The sequence below is a fragment of the Pygocentrus nattereri genome, chromosome 10, assembly GCF_015220715.1.
Source record: "Pygocentrus nattereri isolate fPygNat1 chromosome 10, fPygNat1.pri, whole genome shotgun sequence".
NCBI lineage: Eukaryota > Metazoa > Chordata > Actinopteri > Characiformes > Serrasalmidae > Pygocentrus > Pygocentrus nattereri.
This window is the reverse complement of record NC_051220.1, coordinates 589,384-609,734: the sequence shown is the minus strand read 5'-3', so window position 1 is coordinate 609,734 and position 20,351 is coordinate 589,384. Positions and strand designations below refer to the sequence as shown.

Here is a 20,351-nt window from a genome sequence, read left to right as displayed (position 1 = left end):
AAAAGGCAAGAACTGCAATTTTAATGATATCCTATATTTTCTTAATCACTTTTAATTGGGAAAATTTAACCTAATAATGCAGAGCCTGTGAGCCAGAAAAATTGCAAGTGGATATTTTCCCCAAATCATTTAACTCTGCACACGTGTGTGTTTTTCTAAGGTCAAGACTATATTTACATTTATGTAAATATACCCATATGTAACAAGACTTTTCTATGTACATCCCCCAATGTAACACTAACCTGAGCTCAGTAAACCAAAATAAAAACCTGCTCTTTAAGTGTTCTTTAGGTTTGAATAAAATAGAAATAAAATAGAATTGTTTTTTTGATCCTGATACATGTATGAAATTCAAAGCAAAATACATGGATAAACATTCACATTAAAAAAAAAGAAAAAAAAAGACAGAACTAGGCAACTGAACCACACTGGACCACTTAAATGCCTAATACCTCACTCTGTCTAATCTGCCAGATTATAATCACAGGCCAAGGCAGAGAGACGGCTGTGCAGGACAGCAGCCGGACGAACGTTCCACGTCTTTTTTTGTGTCGGCAGGGGTCCTTGTTATTATGTGTTAGGGAGACGTGGGGCTGAACCTCTGGGGGGCTGAACACTGATGAACGGGACAGGGCAAATTTAGGGGGGGGCTATGTGAGCGGGGGAAGGGGGTACAGCGGCACCGCAACGAGGCAGATGGACTGTCGGCTTTAATAAGGGGGAGCGCGCATGGACACAGCGGTCCCCGACCACGAGCCTCTCCACAGGAATGCTACTGTTCAGTGTACGTGTATGTGTGTGCGTGAAGGTTAGTGGTGGTGAAAGCAGCACGCAAATACTAACGCTGTGTATGTTCTGTCATTTGTGCTCTGCGTCTTTATATTTACCACTACTCTTTCACCAATAACATAAGCTTGCAGTATTCTGCAGTGTCCTTCACAGCTGTAGCGTGTTACAGATGTGCCATCGTACGTTAGTACATGTGAGCGAGTGCTGTCCCCAGATCTGAACCGGAAACAGGTTCACATTATGCCATATCCCCCTGCAGCCAGGTACATCCACTACTGTCTGGAAACACTGCAGCACATAAGCAGATTTGTGCAAAAGCCTCCAATCAGAACGGCTCAGATAATCTATGGACAGAGAAATCACGCTGGTCCGAATTTACACGAACTGGAATCCTGCTCAGTAAGTGTAAATAAATCATACCCAATTTAATACCAAATGAGTCACTTGCGAATAAAAGAAAGTTGCACTGCACGTTAAATCGTAGTAGAGAACGCTCAATTAGGTGCATCACATCGAATTAGCAGTGGATGAATATCTAATTGCCTCTGTTGTGATGGCCTTACAGTAGGGCATCTACCTCACACATGCCTGCGCACATAAATCATGACAGATATGGTCAACTTGTTGTATTTAGCATATCGCTGCTGTCGGAAGAAAACTCAGTATCTCACTTTTTGTCGTTTTTCAGTTTTTGACATCATTTGAAAATGCCTGTTGGCCTTTACACTGTGTGTAAATGTCACGACGAATGGACTAAAAGATACGGCCCCAAAATAACTTGGAAAGATGTCTGGTTCCTTTGACTTAAATTGAAAGTAAAGTCGTTTTTTCCTCCTCCTGTAAAGTTACCGTTTTGGAGATACGAGGTTTTCTTCCGATAACAGCGAGATGTAGCTTCTCTATTACTCACACTTAAATACCGTACACCAGCAATCACTTGCATAAAACGTCTGTAAATTTTAGCCTCCTCTACCTGAGCTGTGTAAAAACTCTTTGGTGGAAAGTGAAAAAAATCCATAATTTTAAATTGAGTTTCAGACCCTCTGTTTAACGTGTAGCAGTTTAAATGTGCAGCAACGTTTAAATTTAAAAGCACAGCTTTAAACAAATTCTTAAGATGTTTAAAGCAAGTGGCCCCGAACTCGCATACATTCTACAACTTCACTCAAAATTATTCAAGTCACTGCATGCAATTTAAATAAAATCCCAGATAAACTTTCATACCTCTGCGCCTATTACTTTACTACAACCATTAAAAAGCGCAGATAAAGGAGGACTGAGAAAGAAAGGCATGGATAGATGGACAGGAGGTGCAGAGCGTGTGAGGTGGGTTCGGTGAGAAAAAAAGGAGATCTAAATACATCCTGCTGTCCCACTGAAAGCAAGAGTAGGAAGCAGATTTGGTCACAACGCGGCGAACATCCAGCCTGTCATTCTCCACTCAGCACGCACCCCCCCCCTCCCCCCGTCACTGGCGCACACACGCACATGCACACAAATGAAGTATGATAGGGGAAAGAGGCGAAATATTTCACTGTCAGCCACCAGCCCACACGGCCATTCATTTCCTTTTCTCTGCTACAGGACAATGACAATTTCATCATTTAATACAAGAGCAGTAGAGGTAAGAAGAAATATCAGAATCTGCCCAAATCCAGCGGTTAAGATCCAGATTCTAACTCCAGAAGCTTCTCTCTGGTATGAAGAAGTGCACGTACACTCCCATGCACAGAGAGCAGTTGCACTAACAAATTCCACACGTATGTATGTGTCAGCGTGATAGTACGGGGTTAAAAGCCCTGATACCAGCTGATATTCCAGCCACAAGGGACTGGCTAAGCCTCGGCTTCAACCAAAAACAAGCAAATAATAAAGCTAATAAAGCTAGTACCGTTCCACAATGGTGTTTTAGCACAACTGAGAAATAATTACAAAACCTGCCTCTGAACCTGAACGTCCAGAGCCGGCCTCAGGGAACGCTCTGACTGAAAGCCCTATTTTTACACACTTATCTGACCCAACTGCCCCCTCCTGCTTATGAACTGACCACAGCCTCTATTGACCTCCTGTAACTTAATCGTCCCACGGTACAAAGCCAAATGCACCTACTCCCTACTTCTTGAATGTATATAGGAAATTAGGGGCAGGTAAGCAGGCAGGCATATATAAATAAATGTGGATGGAAGACAAGTGGGGAGCAGGGAAACTGAATTTGAAAGTGGGGGAAAAAGGTGAAAGAAAAAAAAATCTCTTTCAAATATTCAGATATTTCTAATACCAGGCTGGGGCCGTAATAGATTACTGCTAATTACAGCGTGAAGGTTTGTAATGGCTTGTGTGAACTTTAGCTGGTGTGGGCGCGCTTAAAAAAATCTTTCTTTATAAAAAAAAAAAAAAAAAAAAAGGTGGTGTTTCTGTTCAAATAAAAGATGGATTGAGCATGAATCACACAAACTGACGATCATACCATCTGCCCTTGCTCCCTTTTCCCCTTCCATGCCACAGCTGCGTAAGCGTGCAGCACCTGCATGTGACTTTCGCGGCTGCTTTACATGTACATGTGTGCGCTCACACTCCAAGAGGCCACTTATTGCACCTTTCGAACAAAAGGCAAGAAATATACCTCCCCTCTTTCTTTACTGCACTCTCATCCCTTCTTTTCTCCTGAAAGACTTCCCGGTGGAGGGGGGGGGGGGCGCATTCTGTCTCTTTTAACTCAAGTTAATTACCCTTGGAATGCCTCAGACCCCTTCAAACAAGGGGAAGTGGCAGAGCTCTGTCTTCTATAAGCAGGACAGCGTAAAGACAAAAGAGTGTCCAGACAGAAATCGACAAGAGGCCACAGAGACAGACAGACACACACACACGGACAACAAACCATGACACCTCTCACACAGGGGACTGAGAGAGAGAGAGAGCCCCGAATCAGAGCTCAAAAGCAACAATGCTGGTAACACACACACACACACACACACACACACACACAGAGAGAGGGGGGGGCTGAATAAATAAATCAGTGGTGTGCATATTGACATCATTTGACAGACAAATTAAGTAAATGATTTTATAAGGAGATTAAAAGGAATTTAATTTACGCAATCTCCCTTTATTCCTCTCTGATCCCTGCCTCTGGGGCTTTTCACCCTCTTTCCTCTCGTATGGAGCAAGAACAAGAGAGAGAAAAGGTGGAAAGAAGCTCAAAATCATCACATTTTGTTCAAGGGCCACCGCTGGTCTGCGCTGTCTGAAAATTCACCATCAAGCGACAAAAGGTTGCACATGCTTGAGTGCTCATGAAGACACCAGGTATAGTTTAGGTGATCTGAGCATCAAAGACAGAACATCCCTGATTGCTGCTTTTATAGTGGACGCTGTCACTTGATTTTAGCTTTGTAAACCTGGCCTAAATACAGATTTTCAATCTTGAGAAATTTATGGAAAAAAGAATAAACAAGATTTGTAGTATACTCAAAATTACACTACAATTTATTTCTTTTATATATACACATTTATTCATACAGTTGTGGTGGATTTGCAGAAAAATGTAAAACAATTGAAATAAATTAAATGAATTATTACTACTCATATAGATATGCTACAGTCATAAAAACATCAAATAAACACCGTTTGTTTGTGTTCATACAGTGATGTACTTCCTCTAATTTAAACTCTTCTTAAAAAGACGTGGCCAAAATTTCACACATTTCACAAAAGTCTGAAAATGTACAGCCATATTTTTAAAAAATTAGACAAGAAAGCATAACAAAAATATATAAATGCAGATTTTAAAATTAATGTACTATTTTGGCAAAATTAAATCACATTTTCCAGCAAATAAACTGAAACACAAATACGCTTACCGAAAAAAAGGGGGTGTGAAATCTGCTTTTGAAATATTGAATCTGTCCCAAACCTCATTTGGAAACGTGTGCATAAATATTAAAACGAGCATGCAAATGAAATGTACATGCAGGGCAGTAAGCGCGTGTAATTATGATAATAGCTAAACCGCCACTTGTTGTTATTGCCACCATTAATATACTAATTAGAATATCACCAGTTAATTTGTATTAAAAGGAAAGATCAAACGGTAAGTAGGCACCAAATGAGGAAAAGAAAAAAAAAATACAAGCTGTGGAAAAGCGATGTTCTTATCTCCGCATTTACTTTCATAAGCCTTAATCCAGTCAGTCTAATGAGCATGCCGAAGGTAAAACGCAGCCAAGCTGTTCTAGTTGGATCCCACAACTTACTGTCGCACAGACCCCTGAGCCAAGGGTACACTGATCCAAACAACATCTGCATTATTAGTTATTACACTATTAGTCCTACACTTCATTTATTCCTGCAGGCTAAAATGTTTCTATGTAAAAGTGAAATCTTTTAAACAATAACAAGCTGCACCTATGATAAGTCTCGCTAAGTCTTCTGGTCTTGCTTGGACAACACACAAGGTGGACACACGGGTGACTGGCCCGCATGCATGTCTCAGTTTCATGCGCTGGCTGACCACAGCGGCTTTGCTTGCACCATCTTATCAGTATTCCATTGTAACCCAGGCCAGAGGTTAATAGTTAGAACAACGTTAAATCATCACCGCCGCTCGTCTTGCTCGCTGTCATTTTTCTGTTGGCCTGAAATGTTCGAGGCATAAAACAATGGACATACTATCTGATGACGGTATCTACGCCAGGTATAGACTACAGAGTGACTTTTTTTTTTTTTTAAACTTGCTGCGAAATTCTTCACAACACAGAACTAAATCACAACCTCTGTAAAATAACTAAATTAAGAATACATATTATACATTATAAGAATACTACAGATTTCTAAAGTTTCAACATTTCTCAAGGCTGGCACAGCCAACAATGGGAAGAAAGGAATTAACGTGGTCGATTCACAATAAAAATATGATTGAAAAAAATACTTAAAGGAAGCGGCACAAGCCCTTCAGCTCAGAGTGATTTATAGAGCACTTTATCAGGGCTTCCTCTCGCCGTTCTGACAGCGGAGAGAGCGAGTGAGACGGAGCTGAAGCGCAGGGCCACTTCTCCCCCTCCCTGTCTGTCCTCTACTCTGTCCCTCTCTCTCTCGCTTTCTCTCTATCACTTTCTCTCGCACGCCGTCTTTAACGCCTCCGGTGCACCACATGCTGTGCGGCCGGTCTGCAATTCAACCTCTACTGCTCTAAGACCACTTTTTCTGCTTCTCTCTCCCTCTTCTCTCAATCCCCTGCCTCGACTGCGCTCCCTCTCGGACAGCGTCCCACTAAACAATTATTTCACTGACCTGGTTTTTTTGTTTTGTTTTCTTCTACTTATGCTGTTAAAGAAACGTTGGTCAGGTAGGTTTTGAGACAGGGCATGAAGGAGCACACAGCTAAGCCTAACGTACAGGTAAGCACTAACACCGGATGAGTGCACCTATAGCCGCGCACCAGCACTCACCCATCCACACTCGCACGTATACAAGCACAGCGCGGCTTCAGACACTAACTGACGGTGACCGCAGTGACAGCTACCTCTACACGCTAGTGGTCAGTTCCTCAATGAAAGACATATACTGCAGGTACCATACAAAAAACATGCAAACTGTTTGTAACAGACACACACGCATTCGACTAGCACAAGCACGACCCACAAACACATACACAAGTCAGGCAGTCACAGGTAGAAGTAGAGAAATGGAAAAAATGGTAAAATTTACCTACTCTTGTTCAGAGTGTAAAGAGAAACACTCGGGGAGCGAAAGTTCTACCGACTCCATTTGCGCTCTGCGACCATCATTTGAGCAACCCCTTCTATAAATCAAAGTTGTTTTTTTTTTTACTCTGCCTCTCTCTCTCTCCCTCTCCCTCTCTCTCCTCCTCCTCTCACCGTCCCGTCACTTGAGCAGTGCAATTAACAGAAAGCGTTCTCCTAGTGACAAGCCTATAGGCACAGCCAGTTGGGACCAAAAGCTCTTGCACTCTTCTAATCAAGGACTTAAAGCCACGATTGCTGCTCATTAATATGAAGCGAGGCTTTGCATATGCAGTCCCCCCGGCCCTTCCTGATGCCAGATTGGTGCCTTCACAGCCAATTGGAGCCAGACAAGGCGCTGTCTGTGCAAGAGGAGAGACTGAGCTGAGGGAAAAAGGGAGGGGACAAACCAGGGAGAGCCAGTGAGAAAGAAGGGAGGGGGAAGAGAGAGTGAGAGTGAGTGAGAGAGAAAGAGAGAGACAGAAAAAAGGAGGGGGGGAGAGAGGGAGGTATAGCAAGACAACAGAGAGAGAGAGAGAGAGAGAGAGAGAGAGAGAGAGAGAGAGAGAGAGAGAGAGAGAGAGAGAGAGAGAGAGACAGAGGGATTTAAAGAGGCAGCGCATGTCTCTCCTACAGCACTGCTTATCGGCTCACGCTGTCAAGCACAGAGATAAAGCCGCTCACTTTGTTGATACAAAACACTGTAAATGAAGCTTTGTCCTGCTAGCAATGTGTTTGCTCTTTTTCTCCCGCACCTCCCTCCATAGCTCCTTTTGTCCCGCACAAGGAAGATCCCACACCAGTAGATCCACACAGAGAACTGAAAGAACAAGCACTTTCATTAAGCTCTGAACCGTGGCAAGTGCAAATACTGGGCTAACTGATTTCTATAAACGCAAGCCCTGGAGTGAGGGAGACTCTCTGTGCCAAAGACTTTCCCCAACTTGTCTTGGCATAAGTTGAGAAATGCTGGCAAAAAGTACTCCACACTATAACACATAAGGAAGAGAAGCCTTCTAAGCTGGACCAACACTACAGCGGCTGTATCATTCATGGAGGTGGGGGGGGGTCCGTGAGAAAAGATCAAAGACTCCCCTTTGTTTCAGAATGATTGGGCCACATTTGCGCACCTCTCTGTTTCTGAGCGTGTATATGTGTGTTGGCGTGTGCACACGAGTGTGTGTGTGTCACCATGTTCGCTGCATTTCCAGCAGCAGCAGGGAAGATATTGCTGGGTTCTCAGCGCAGCGCAATTCCCCACTGATAAGAAAATTCAGGAGCCGCAGCGGCCAGCTAACTATTGTGTCTGCCCCACCATGCCGCCGCCCAAATCGTCTCTGGCCGGCCTTTTGTATTCCAAAAACTTGCTGCAGATTTGAACCTGAGTCTCACCAAAAATTAAACCTTAGAACAGACCACATAGCAGTTAAACTTGTTTAGACAAAAGCTCAAATAAGCCCAATGAGATTCTAAGGGAATGTAGAAAACCAAGCATCTTCTATAGTCATAGTCAAGGGTGATCCATGCACATCATCTGTCTTTAGACTGTACTTTATATCAATTAAAGGTGACTATATCAGAGACTAGCATCACTTGATTTAAAAAGGCAGACCGTTAGTGATGATCTGGATTTTGTAATTACAAGTTATCACTGATGCATATTGTACTTGGTGGTCTATCTGCAGACATGCAGAGATGCCTTCATACTGAGGACTTCGAAATAAACGTAACCCACTCACTGAATGATTTTAAAAAGCTAAGAAGTGTTAAAAGAAGCTTTTTTACCAAACTGCATCAGAGCTTAAAATCTTCACATAAGTGTATTTATAAAATGGGTGAACAAGCTTGTATAATACGAGATGGAACACAAAACAAAGAAGCAAGAACGTTTTTAAGCAAAATGTAGTCAAAAAAACTGCTATCAAAAGATGTAGGATTTATAGAGTATGAAGAAATTAGGCTGTTTCCTGGAATGAAATGTGAAAGCACATGGATTCTGCCATTGCTGAAGGACACAGTGAGTCTAACAAAGGCGTTTTAACACAAAGTGTGCATTTGGATTCTTTAAGTTCTTCAGAAACTTTCCCTAATGTATTCATGTGGTTGCTTTTAAACAATGTAAACTCTTCCTTAGCATCACAAAAATAAGACCACTGATCAAAAAAATACTAAAGCTCATTTTCAAAGGCTTCCAGACTAAAAGAATGGCACTGCATTTTCTAACTATGTTTTTAATTACACGGTGTCATCACTGAATCGAGGAAGACGAGCGATTTGGAGAGAAACAACGTGCACGCCAGCGCCTGAAAGGCAAGAGGAGGGATACCTGCGTTCCGAGAGATCCCTCGGGACCAACATTCCTCATATTAAGATGTGTGCGGATCAAACGGCGGGCGCGTGCTCAGACACACGGTGCATAATCGGCTGGTGCTCTCAGAGCTCAGATGCACTAGAATGGAGGGAAGAAGAAGAAACAAACGTTTTAATTTACACAGCTTGGGAGGGAGTAGAAGGAGCTGAATGTGAATTTTTGGCCATGCTGCAAATGTGTTTCCTTGAAATGCTTTCGCCTTCTGCATGTGTATCTGTCAGGACTGAGCAGAAAAACAATCTCAAAAAAGTTTCAGAGGTGTTCATTCTCGATTATTTGAAAACAGATGGACTGGACTTATTGCTACAGAAAAGACCCCTTGGGACTGTGATCAAGAAGAACAAGACCTCCCTGCCTCCTAAGTCCATCTATCAGTAGCCCCTAAACAAAAAAAGCAAAAATCCTATCCCACAAGTCACTATATCAATACAGCCATGGCTAATACCAGCAAAGACACCGGATCATGTTACTTCAGTCCTAGCATAGCCAACTCTTCCCTATGCTAAGCTAACATTCTCCCCTTAGCATAAAGTCATTCAAGAAAAAAAGGCTGCTGAAAGACTGTTGAGGCAGGCTTCTTGCTACAGGCTGTCATTAATAGGCTTTAATCCCTGCAGCCTTGCTGAATACATTTAAACTTAAGTATGCACAGCCAGTCCGGGCTGATTGCCCCGACTGTCGATACGTGTCAATAGCTGCCTCTCGTTTCCATTAGCAGTTTTCACACAGCTCCTTCCTCCATTGTTCCATGGCTCGCTGCCGTGTGTGTTTTACATCCGCCGAGTCTCGTCTTGCTTCGCCTCCAAAAGTGAGGCACGATCTCCCTGCAGAGATAGGCAGATATTCAATTCGAGAGCTGGCAGACAAAAGACTAGAGCTAATACTGAAAAAAAAGCGTAAAAAGACAACAAAACTAACACACAGCCTCAAAATTGTTGTTAACTTGAGCTGGCCTCTTTTGTTTGTATGCAAGCGCCTACGTCTATGCGTGTGTGTGTGTGTGTGTGTGCGCGCGCACACATCAGTGGCGAGAGCTGGTGTGCGGTTGTATTTGTGTGTGTGAAATGTTAAAGACAAGTGATGACCCCTTTGGTCACTGGCTGTTGACACGCGGCTAAGAATTATCAGGGCTAGCTCGGCGGAGCATCAATCACGGCAGTCAATAGGGGAGGGCAAGTTCACACAGGTCACATGTCAGCCAGCTCGGCCGCCAAGCATGCAGTCAATGTGGCCGCCGCTGGAGTTGTTTAAAATCAACTTGTCAAAATTGGGCCTTAATAAATTCTAGAGGCAGGCCGCTTATTCAGAACCATTCCAACCCGCACTGTGCACACAGAAACACAGGGGCCTCTTCTACTGATGACAGTATTAAAGCAATGAAAACAGACAATGCTTAGTTTAAACAATAAATATTAGGGATGCACAACGACAGCCGAATCATATTGGCATTGAAAGATATTTGAAAAAAAATTTAAATCAGCATCGAATAGATGTTCAGATTTGACCAATATTTCAAACATGACCTAATCATTTAGCTGACACTGGGCAACTGTGCAATTTTATTCATTTTACTGCGGTTGTAACCCTTATGTTATGAAGAAAGCTAATCCAGGAGGATCTAGTGCCAATTTCTATATTTTGTAAAATATTTACATATCAGCATCAATATCAGCACAGGCAGATATATACACGAACAATATCAGATAATGGCACAGGCCCCAAATTTTATATCATCTTCAAGATATTTAATTTTTTAAAAAGTCAAATATATAAAGCATTTGAATCAAAAGAAAAATGTTAGCTATAAATAACATTAATTTCAGTCCTGTTTTAAGGGTTTTGAAGGTGAATTTCATTGCATAGTGACAAGACTTTACTTCATGCTTATCAAGAGAGGAACATTATATGAATACAGAATGATACAGAAAACCACAGCACATTAATGTAAGCACAGATACACATAAGCCTCCAGGAGTTACGAAAGATGAGTGTGGTAGAGGACTGATGTGTTTAGTAACACACTCTGTTGGAAGCTGTGTGTGTGTGTGTGTGTGTGTGTGTGATCATGTGAGAGGACTGCAGTGCTCGTGTATTGCTTCTCAGTGGGAAGTTGGAGGCAGACTGGCAGCTCTGCGTTAGGACAGCCCTGCTCCATGCAGTTCAGCAGTGGACAACAGAGGGAGCTACTGGCTGTGATGTGGTCAGTGCTTTGTGTTTGTGTGTGTGTGTGTGTGTGTGTGTGTGTGTGTGTGTGTGAGATGTGTCCTCTATTGTTCTACCTGCCACAGCACTGTCATGGATTGTATGTATAAATAGAGTATGTAAAATGCTCTGCAGCTATTTCATATATAAAATATATAATGTATTATATATCATTATATAATAATTTTAAACAAAAATGTATATATGCATAAAATACTGCATATGCCTAATTACATTTTTAATGAACTAAAAATGCAATAACATTTTACTCACAGGTTTAAATGTAAACATTACAATGACAAATAAGACAACATTAAAAACACAGCTTTCCATTTTTCCTTCAAGTTGTTTTTTTTCACTGACGCACGCACACACACACACGCAAACACAGCTAACACACACAACTATGTCAGGCAATCATTGGACACAAAAGGTCTTTTTTTCACCAGCACTGCTTCTAACAGACCTCTCACCTAGCAGAGTGGAAAACCAGCTCTGTGAAACAGCGGTTATGAAAGGGAAAATAAAGCGGGGTTACTGTGGGCCGCAAAGGGCCGAGTGGCTAAGTAATCTAATGGCCTATCAGCAGGTACAATTGTCACATGAAGGAAAGTGCCAATTTCAAAGCCCCCCTGCTTGGCTGGGTGATAACAGACTAGCGGGGGCTCCAGGGACAGCGGAGAGCTCGGAACGCGGCATTTGCTAACCTCTCTTTGATACTGCCACTGCTGTTACTTTTCCTCTCCCTCCCTCGTGCTCACTTTTTCCTCTAACTGCATCTTTGGACATGGCATGAGCCACTCTGGCCTTGTTTCCAGTGGGAGCATCTCAATATTCTCAGAGAACACCCCGAGTGACTAGCCTCCCTAAACTGTGACCCTAAAGTACACAAAGCTGTTGTCGGAAGAAAATCTTGTATCTCCAAAATGGTGACTTTACAGGAGAAGGAAAAAACCTGCTTTACTTTTAATGTAAGTCAGTGGAACTAGAATTTTTTCCAAGTCATTTTGGGTCGTTTGTTTTGGTCCATTCTCATGAAATGTAAGGCCAACAGACAACAGACAACATAAAGGCTAATAGACATTTTCAAATTATGTCAAAAACCTAAAAAAATGACAAAAATGGAGATATGATATACAGGCATCTACCTGGAGAAATCCACTGAGATGCAAGCAGTGGGTAAATAACTGATTGAAATATTTTTAGAATTTTAGCCAAATGCATTTTGTACAGCCATTAAGTTATTTGTTTTAATATATGAGATAATCAACTTGCATAATGAAGGAGAAAGTCAAAGCATAATTGAAGTGAAAAAAAGAGTTTCCAAAACTGGAGTTCAAAAACAATAACAACGCAAAGACACAGAGATAATAGGACTCCTAGCAACTATGCAAGACCTGGTAGACACCATAACTGTCACCATCAGTCTGGCCCAAGAACCAAATACAGCCCACTGACACATTTTAATTGGCCCTTGGCTTCTGTTTTACAGGGTATTATAAGTGGCCCGCCAGCCAGTACATTGCAGTTCTTCCTTTCACCTAATGGCAGCTGACCAGACCTGCAGCTTCATTTTGTGAACAACGTTTAGTCAAGATTACAGACATAAAGCTCTAAAACTTATTATCAGAGCAAATTCAGATGATCAATAAATATTAACCCTTTAAAGTTGAACAAAAAACGTGGCTATACTGTGTATAATCAAAAAACGTATAGATCTTTGTTTAGATGTCCCACAAATTATATTTTTCAACAAGTAAACACTTGAATAGGAATACAAATAATAGATTAGACATGTTGTATTGTTACTCTTAAACAATTTAATTATTTATTAGAAGCACTTATCGATCCAAACTGCTCTGAATGAACAATCAAACAATAAAAGATGCTTTGTGCATCTTTCATACAGTGATGGAAAACACGGTAGCTCACAGAAAGCTCAGATTCCATTCATGATATTTTGAAAACCATATTTGTCTTTTAACACAGTATCATCTAGCCCTCTTTAAAAAAAGTTTGGACACCCCTGTTTTAGAAAATCAAGCTCCACTCTTGTTTTAGATCTGAAAAAACCCAGTTTCCGTTCATCCCTCTGTGAGAAGAAAACTCAACACTATCTATCTGAGTAGATCTGTAGCTGTCAAGAAGCCATTTCTGAGAGAATTTAACTAAGACAGAAGCTGATGGTGTTCACCCCAGAGTCCCGATCTCATGATCACTGAATGTGTTCAGTAAATACTAAAAAAAAAGAGATTATCCTTAGGTGTGGAGGTGTTCTGTTTAATTATCAGATAAATTAATGTTTCCTGCTTTTTTCTCGATTGACAAAAAATAAATAGTTTGTACTTAAGAGCCATATTTATTGGACATTAAAAAATGGAGGGTGGTCTTTGAATTTTGAACAGTACTCTATCTGATTTCATTACACAACTAATGTTTTCTATAGTGTAAAATGTTTTGCAAACAAGACGTATTTTCAAATGTCAAAAAACAGCAGTACAGTGGAGCTGCATTTTATCAAAACGACTGCACATGCTATCACTATCTCCAGCCATATTACACACGCGCACACACACTTGAGCGTGCACGCTCAGACTTAATTACCTGGCCCTGATATGCGATACACATTAGGGCATTAAAGCACCTTTTAGGCCAAGGTATTTGCAGATCACCATGTCTGGGAGACCCTTCTAATCCTTATCTAGGGCTGCAATTAAGACTTCACAGCTCAGATATCTACAGCACACTCCGTTCCAAAACCTCCCACCTGCCAGCCTTCTCCTGTAGTTCTGATGCCATCACGTTTGCCTGCAAACATGCCACCATATCAGACTACAACTGATATGCTTGCGTTGTTCCGAGACAATATTGCGTGAGACCTACGTAATAAGCTGCAGTGAACTGCTATCTGTTCTTCCTGTATAACATAAGCAAGATAAGTTTGTTAAACATAAGAAAATACTACATCTACATAAAGCTTACGTATAACTAACGTAATTAATGTAACATTCTTCTGTTATCTAAAACAACAGAAGTATATGGCACTTCTACTAAGGCCCACGCACGCAGTTTCTTTAACAAGCCCAGTGACTGGAAACAGACAAATACCTTGAGCAATTGCTGTTTGGGCAAAAGGTTACAAAGGCCCAATCCCATTCACCCCTCGCCCCTACCACTGAGCCCTTAGCCCTGTTTTGTGTGTTCATGTCTAGGGGTGGGGTGTCCTGATTCTTGTTGAGATAGAGGGGAGGGTGAAGTGTTGGAGCTACATGGAGGTTTTTCAGAGACTCCAAACAGAGAGATATGAGAAAAAAAAAAGAAGAAAAACTGGCAGCATGGCTGCGTGTGCGACCAAAGAAACCCACAAATGTGAGAGTTTTCTCTGTTAAATTACGATAACCACTGTTTTATCTTAGTTTAATGTTGTTTCAGTGGATTTTGGTCGTTTTTCATCATAACAAGCATAAAAAAAAAATCGCTAATAGCATGCTAATGTCTCGGCAGCTAGCTTGCTAACTTTCCCTTTCCACCTTAAATAGTCCGGCAGTTCTGACACCTGAGGCGCCAGAATGTAACTGCTGCACCATTTAAGGTGGAGCTGGAGAATATCTGACTTCAGCTTCATATCACTGAAGAATTGGGGGGGGGGGGTCTTGGGGGTGATAATAAATAATTGCCCCCCTCTTTGAAGGTGTATGATCCCCTAAATGTCCCAGATCATAAGGGAAGATTTCAACCACTACCCCTTGTAACTCAGTTCCAAGGGGTTAGGGTTACACTCGAAAACAAGGGGCAGGGGCGAAAAGAAGAAATGGGACTGGGCCTAAGAGTGTATTATATTAAAGCATGTCAACACAAGAGCTGACAAAGTGGACAATATGCTTTGAATAGAATGCAATATTTGGGGTAAATCCAATGTCCTTCCAAAAAAATGCAAGTGCAATACAAAGAAATATTCAAGCGTGCACATGTTGAGCTAAGAGTGTGGCTGGTGGAGGCTGTTAAATATTCCTCGTGAAATTGCCGCTCCACTGTCAGTGCTCCAGGCCTCCCTGGCCCTGCTCTGAATGGAGATCTGACCCCGTTAACCACAGCGTTCGCATAGTGACACAAAGAGCAAGTCTGAACCTCCACTGACTACAGCATCTTCAAAGCAGGTCAAAAAAACATGTAAGGTACATCTGATTTCAGGCAATTAAGTACTGTACTTTTCACCTTAATTTCAAGAGAATGTGACGCAGCCGCTGCCCACGTTCGGTTCTCTTCAGTTCTCTAGAGAACCCCTCTCAGCTCCTCACTGCCCTTGCAGCTGTTCCTTAAAGCTCACAAGCTTTAGTGGCCCTCTCCCTCTGCACCGTCCCACGGCCCCCCTGGCCTCTGCAGGACAAAGAGCTCAATCGGGGCTCCCCATGTGCAAGAAGCGTTCTGTAGACGTCCTTCTCCAGGGAGAGGTCAGGAGGATTCACACTAACGGTTGGCTTAAAACCGGGAGAACAGAGACAGGTGTGTGGCCCTGCAGGACAACACTGACCACGGTATTACCGGACACTAATTAGAGGCAAGGTTAGCTGTCTGGAATATTCCACCTATTATAGAATACTAGAGCAGCTCTGTTCAAAGCATATGCTCTGGGCTGGGGTTACTTAGCCTTCCTACAAGAAGCATAATAAAATTCATATTTTGTTCAAAACAAAACTGTAAGAATCGTGTAACTCTTGAATCGTGTAATCATCTGATTTTCAGTTTATAGCCTGTTTTGATTAGCATTTAGGTCAAGTGTTGTAGTACATAGCAGTGGTTTTACTGTACACCAATAATATAGTTCTTAGAAGCTCCTCCGACATTACTTCTAATTCTTGTAGCTTTGAAACTTTAAGGTAAATCTTAGAAAAACTAACATTTTTGAAAAACATAAATATAAATGAATAAAAATGTCATTATCATCCTGTCTTATTTGCTTATTATTGTTCTGTTTCTATTTTTTTTTTACTTTGAATATTGTCCACAAACGTCTGTTGTACCTATAGTCTGTTTATCTTTGTATGGCATTGCAGTGCTTATATTGTGAGACATATCTTAGTGTGGAGTTGCAAACAATGCCCAGCCCTAGTTACACTTGTAACTCTTGTTTTTTTTTTACAGAAAAAAATTGTACAATGCATGCAATTTATTTTAGGAGTTGCCATAACTCAATACGTCATCACTTCATAAGAGAATACTTTGCTTCTCTCTCTAGCCAACAATTAAAAACATTTGGCCTCAACAGTTCATAAAGAATCAAAGTCTCACAGATTTAGAAGGTCATAAAAAAGACCAACCCAAGGTCTGGCAGATTTACTGCTTAACACACACGAAATCTGATCCTGTACTGGGTTTAAACGCATCAGACATGTACACATTAGAGATGGAATTGAACCGATCCCATATCGGTATCGGGTCGGATATTAATGTCACTTTGCTCATCGGATATCGGACAGATAGGGCTGACCCATGTACTGTTTATAGCATAACCGACACACCGCCAATCCAGATCCCATTCCGCTTCTTACCATGAACCCACGGCAACTTCAGTCTGTAACTGAGTGAGTAAATAACATTAGCTGATAACAGGTACAGACTTTCACTGATGCTTTCCAGAAACACAAAAAACTTCCAGCACACAACCCAAAGGCTAAAGGGATCTCAGAGAAGCAGCTCAACTTCATTATACTCCATGACCCACCGCTATCTGTATAGGAACATGTCAGAATTTGCAGCCTGTTGGAGCTCTTAAAACCCAGGAAGGACGTCCCGCATCCAGAACATACACTGCAGAGATTCAGAGACGGCTATATCCAAAGTGTACAATCGAGCGTTGTCACGGTTAGCGGCATAGCCAGCTAGATGTTAAAGCCATATGCTTTACAAATGATATTTGGACCACAGATTTGAGCCCAGTGTCTCTCGTAAGTCTCATTGTAAACTGGGTGAACTTGGAAACATACACAGTACAGTGTACAGTGCATCAGGTGAGAAAGCTCAGGGGGGGGTCACACACCAGCAATTCAGGTGCAGCCTCCATTACAGATATGTTTAGATACAGATATGCTTAGTGACTGGAAGATTAGACACTAAAACAACCTTAAACATATGACAAACAATAACACTGATAACATCAAAGTAAAAAAGCTCTTGTATCGGAATCTGTATCAGGATCTCTGGTACACTTCAGAAAACTATAGTATTCAGACTTCAATAAAATCTCAAAAAGTGCTCATGCATAATATGCATGAAGGAAAAAAAACCAAACAACAACCCAAGTAAACATTTTCCAGACATTACACATTAGCATAAGCAACTACCACTGGGTTTTTTGAGCATGGCCTGGTTAACAGATCACAGTTGGCCAGCTGCAGTCTGCTTATCTCCCAACCCCAATGAGTGCAACTCACACCTTGGAGACAGTCACTATCAGCTGAGCCTCACCACAATCATAACTCCATATGAGCAGCACACTGGAGTTAAGCCATATCTATTTAACCCAAAAAACTACTTCATTAATTGATGTAAATTCCTAGAACTGGAAGAGCAAAACGAGCGCATAGTCAGCTTATCAAGGGGAACAATGTCCATTGCAGTGGATTCTTCTGATGTGAAACACAACTAGCAAGAAAAACAACAGTTTTAGTAAGCGATGGAGATCAGCGTGCATGTAATGGCCCTCTTCTCTCCCTCTGTTTCTCCCTCTCTAATAAAAGTCCCCTCCTTTATGAAAGTGGTAATTGACTTCTCAGAGAGCTGGTGGGCGTATTCAGTCCAGACTATACCCACATCTTCATACAGCTCCTCCAAAGCCAAGCTGCATGGGAGAGGAATCTTAATGAGGGATCCTGGTCCCCTAGCAGAAACATGCACACAGACACACCACACACACACACAAACACACACACACACAGTGCAGTCACCCTCTGCGCCACCGCACTTATGGGCTGCTTGTTCTAAACACGCTGATGGAGAAAAGGAGCATGTTTGTGTGCACCCCTGTCTCTACTCTGTCTCCAGAGCCTTGGGGACCCGTCTGCCCCTCTCAGCCGCCGGCGTCTTCAGTGGGCTCGTTCAGCATAAGCACACTTCGTCAGAAGCAGAGTGGAAGTGAGACACGTAAGCCGAGCACCGGGAGAGATGGGCGGCACAAAGCAGTGAAAGAGAAGAGTGAGGAAATACAAAGGCAGGACCGCCACATGTGGGAAAAAGCTTGGGACTCTATTTGTTAACTTTTTTCCTTTCTTTCTTTTTCTAAATCAGCAAGTCATTTTAATGATGCCCCCCTCTCCCCAACCCCAGCTCTTCAGATAAAAGAAACCACTTAGAGGCTTAAAGACTATTAATATGAAGAGGCACACTTGCTTTCCCCTCACACTCCATGGAAATGTCACAGAGCCTGTTACTCCACAGCAGCATGGCAAAAAGCGAACAGGGTTCCTCAGTAGCACCTTTTACTCTGCCTGTTTACAATGGAAGCTGGCAGGATAACATTAATGAAGTATGGAAAACTAGAATGCGTGCTGACATGATCAAACTCCACCTTTGTTTATGTTGTATAAAGAACTTCTCGACTCAAAATTTGTTATAATGAAAAACTCTCACTGAACTATAGAGCACAGCAGTTCACTTGAAATGATCTTTATCTTGTATGCTTATGAAAGGTCTAGGGTTGGGAACCGAAATTCAATCCTTTTGAATGACTTCAGTAGTACTGAGAGTCAGTGATTTCAATAAGAATGCTACTTCTGTCTACACTCATGACTGACATGTTAACATCAGTGGTTATACAAATACGACTGCAAATTGTAGCCACACAGTCTCAAACCTGGGACTGCTGTGTACCACACTGTGACTGGAACTTCTGGACTAAACCCATTAAAAAAAAAAGAAGAAATAAGTAAAATTAAGAGAAAGACGGCATATCATCATTTACTTTTTTTAAAAGTGGATTTTTACTACAGATATTGAATTTTTTTTTTGGTTTGTTATTTTTTTATTTATATTTGAGTTGGTCCATCATGACTGACTAGTCGATTAGTTGGGAACTGAAATCTTGCACATATAAATCTGACATTAATATTCCATTGAACAAGTTAAAAATACAATTATTCTTCTCACCTACTCTATTTTCTTACTCATATTTTCTAAAAAGGGCTTTTATCAAGGCACAGCAACAGAAAATATCTGTTTTTGAAAGGTGCAGAGACAATAAAGGAACAACACAAACAAATTTTATATGGCAGTCCTAGACAGGCTGCTTTCTATGTATTTCTCCAAAATGATACATGATAAATTACCATGCATTCACTTCTGACTGCAGTTAAAATAAGATTCGAGTATCTCACCATGTTGAGCTTCTGCTGCGGATGCAGTGTTTACAGGAGACCTTTTTTTTTTTTTTAAATGATGCTTAAGTGAAGTTTCAGTTTTGGTGGTTTTTTTTTACCCTGAACTGCAGCATATCGCTGCTGTCGGAAGAAAATCTTGTATCTCAGTTTTTGATGTTTTTCAGTTTTTGACATAACTTGCCCTTTACACTGTTCGTACATCTCATGATGAATGGTCCAAATGTCTGGGTCCGTTGACTTACATTAAAAGTAAAGTATGGTTTTTCCTTCTCCTGTAAAATTACCATTTTAGAGATACAAGGTTTTCTTCCGACAACAGCGATATAATATTTGCAGTCTGCACTCTGTATTTCTGTCATGTTGGAGGCATAGAGGCTGGACGTATGTGTGAGTTGCTTTTATTACAGAAGTAAGACTTAAAGTCCAAAAAAACAGAACAGCAAAGGTTCAAAAAAGAAACAAACCCAATACATAATAAAACCAGAAACACAAGGACTAATCCAAACACGGGAGTATAAATACACAAAGGGAAAACTAACAACACCTGAGAAGAACGAGAGGGTGGAGCTACAGACAGGTGGAGCAGATAACAATGGGGCAGAACCAAGAAGACGATACAGAACAACAACAAAAGCATATGGCTCAAGAAAACAAAAGGCACATGGAAACAGACACATTCAGAGGGACAAAGGCGGGAAACTGTGACAATTTCCCTCTTTCAATTATGTTATGTAAACGAGAAGCGCAAATGCCATTAAGTAAACTAATCGATAACTTGATTTGTCGCCAAATACTTTTTATTATCAATGTTATTGATAATATGGATTAGCTGGTGCAGCGCTAATCATAAATGTTTAACAATACCCAGCCTGAGAA

The 20,351-nt window shown here is 41.4% G+C and overlaps 1 protein-coding gene across 13 annotated transcripts in view; it reads right to left on the bottom strand.

The window, feature by feature from the left end:
• esrrga (estrogen-related receptor gamma a) overlaps positions 1-20,351 on the bottom strand; it is a 216,675-nt gene that overhangs the window by 84,857 nt on the left and 111,467 nt on the right. For 3 of the 13 annotated variants that reach the window (XM_017720333.2, XM_037542217.1, XM_037542219.1), the window contains exon 1: positions 6,496-6,771. The exons of 3 other annotated variants lie outside the window; for them this stretch is intronic. Coding sequence is in view for 7 of the 10 variants with exons in the window: in XM_017720328.2 (XP_017575817.1) it covers positions 6,500-6,555 (56 nt within the window). In the remaining 3 variants the exon portion in view is untranslated. Of the gene's footprint in view, positions 1-6,495; positions 6,773-8,856; positions 8,980-20,351 lie in introns of those variants that run through there. 7 more of the 13 variants (XM_017720329.2, XM_017720332.2, XM_017720330.2 and 4 more) reach the window with 4 other exon arrangements.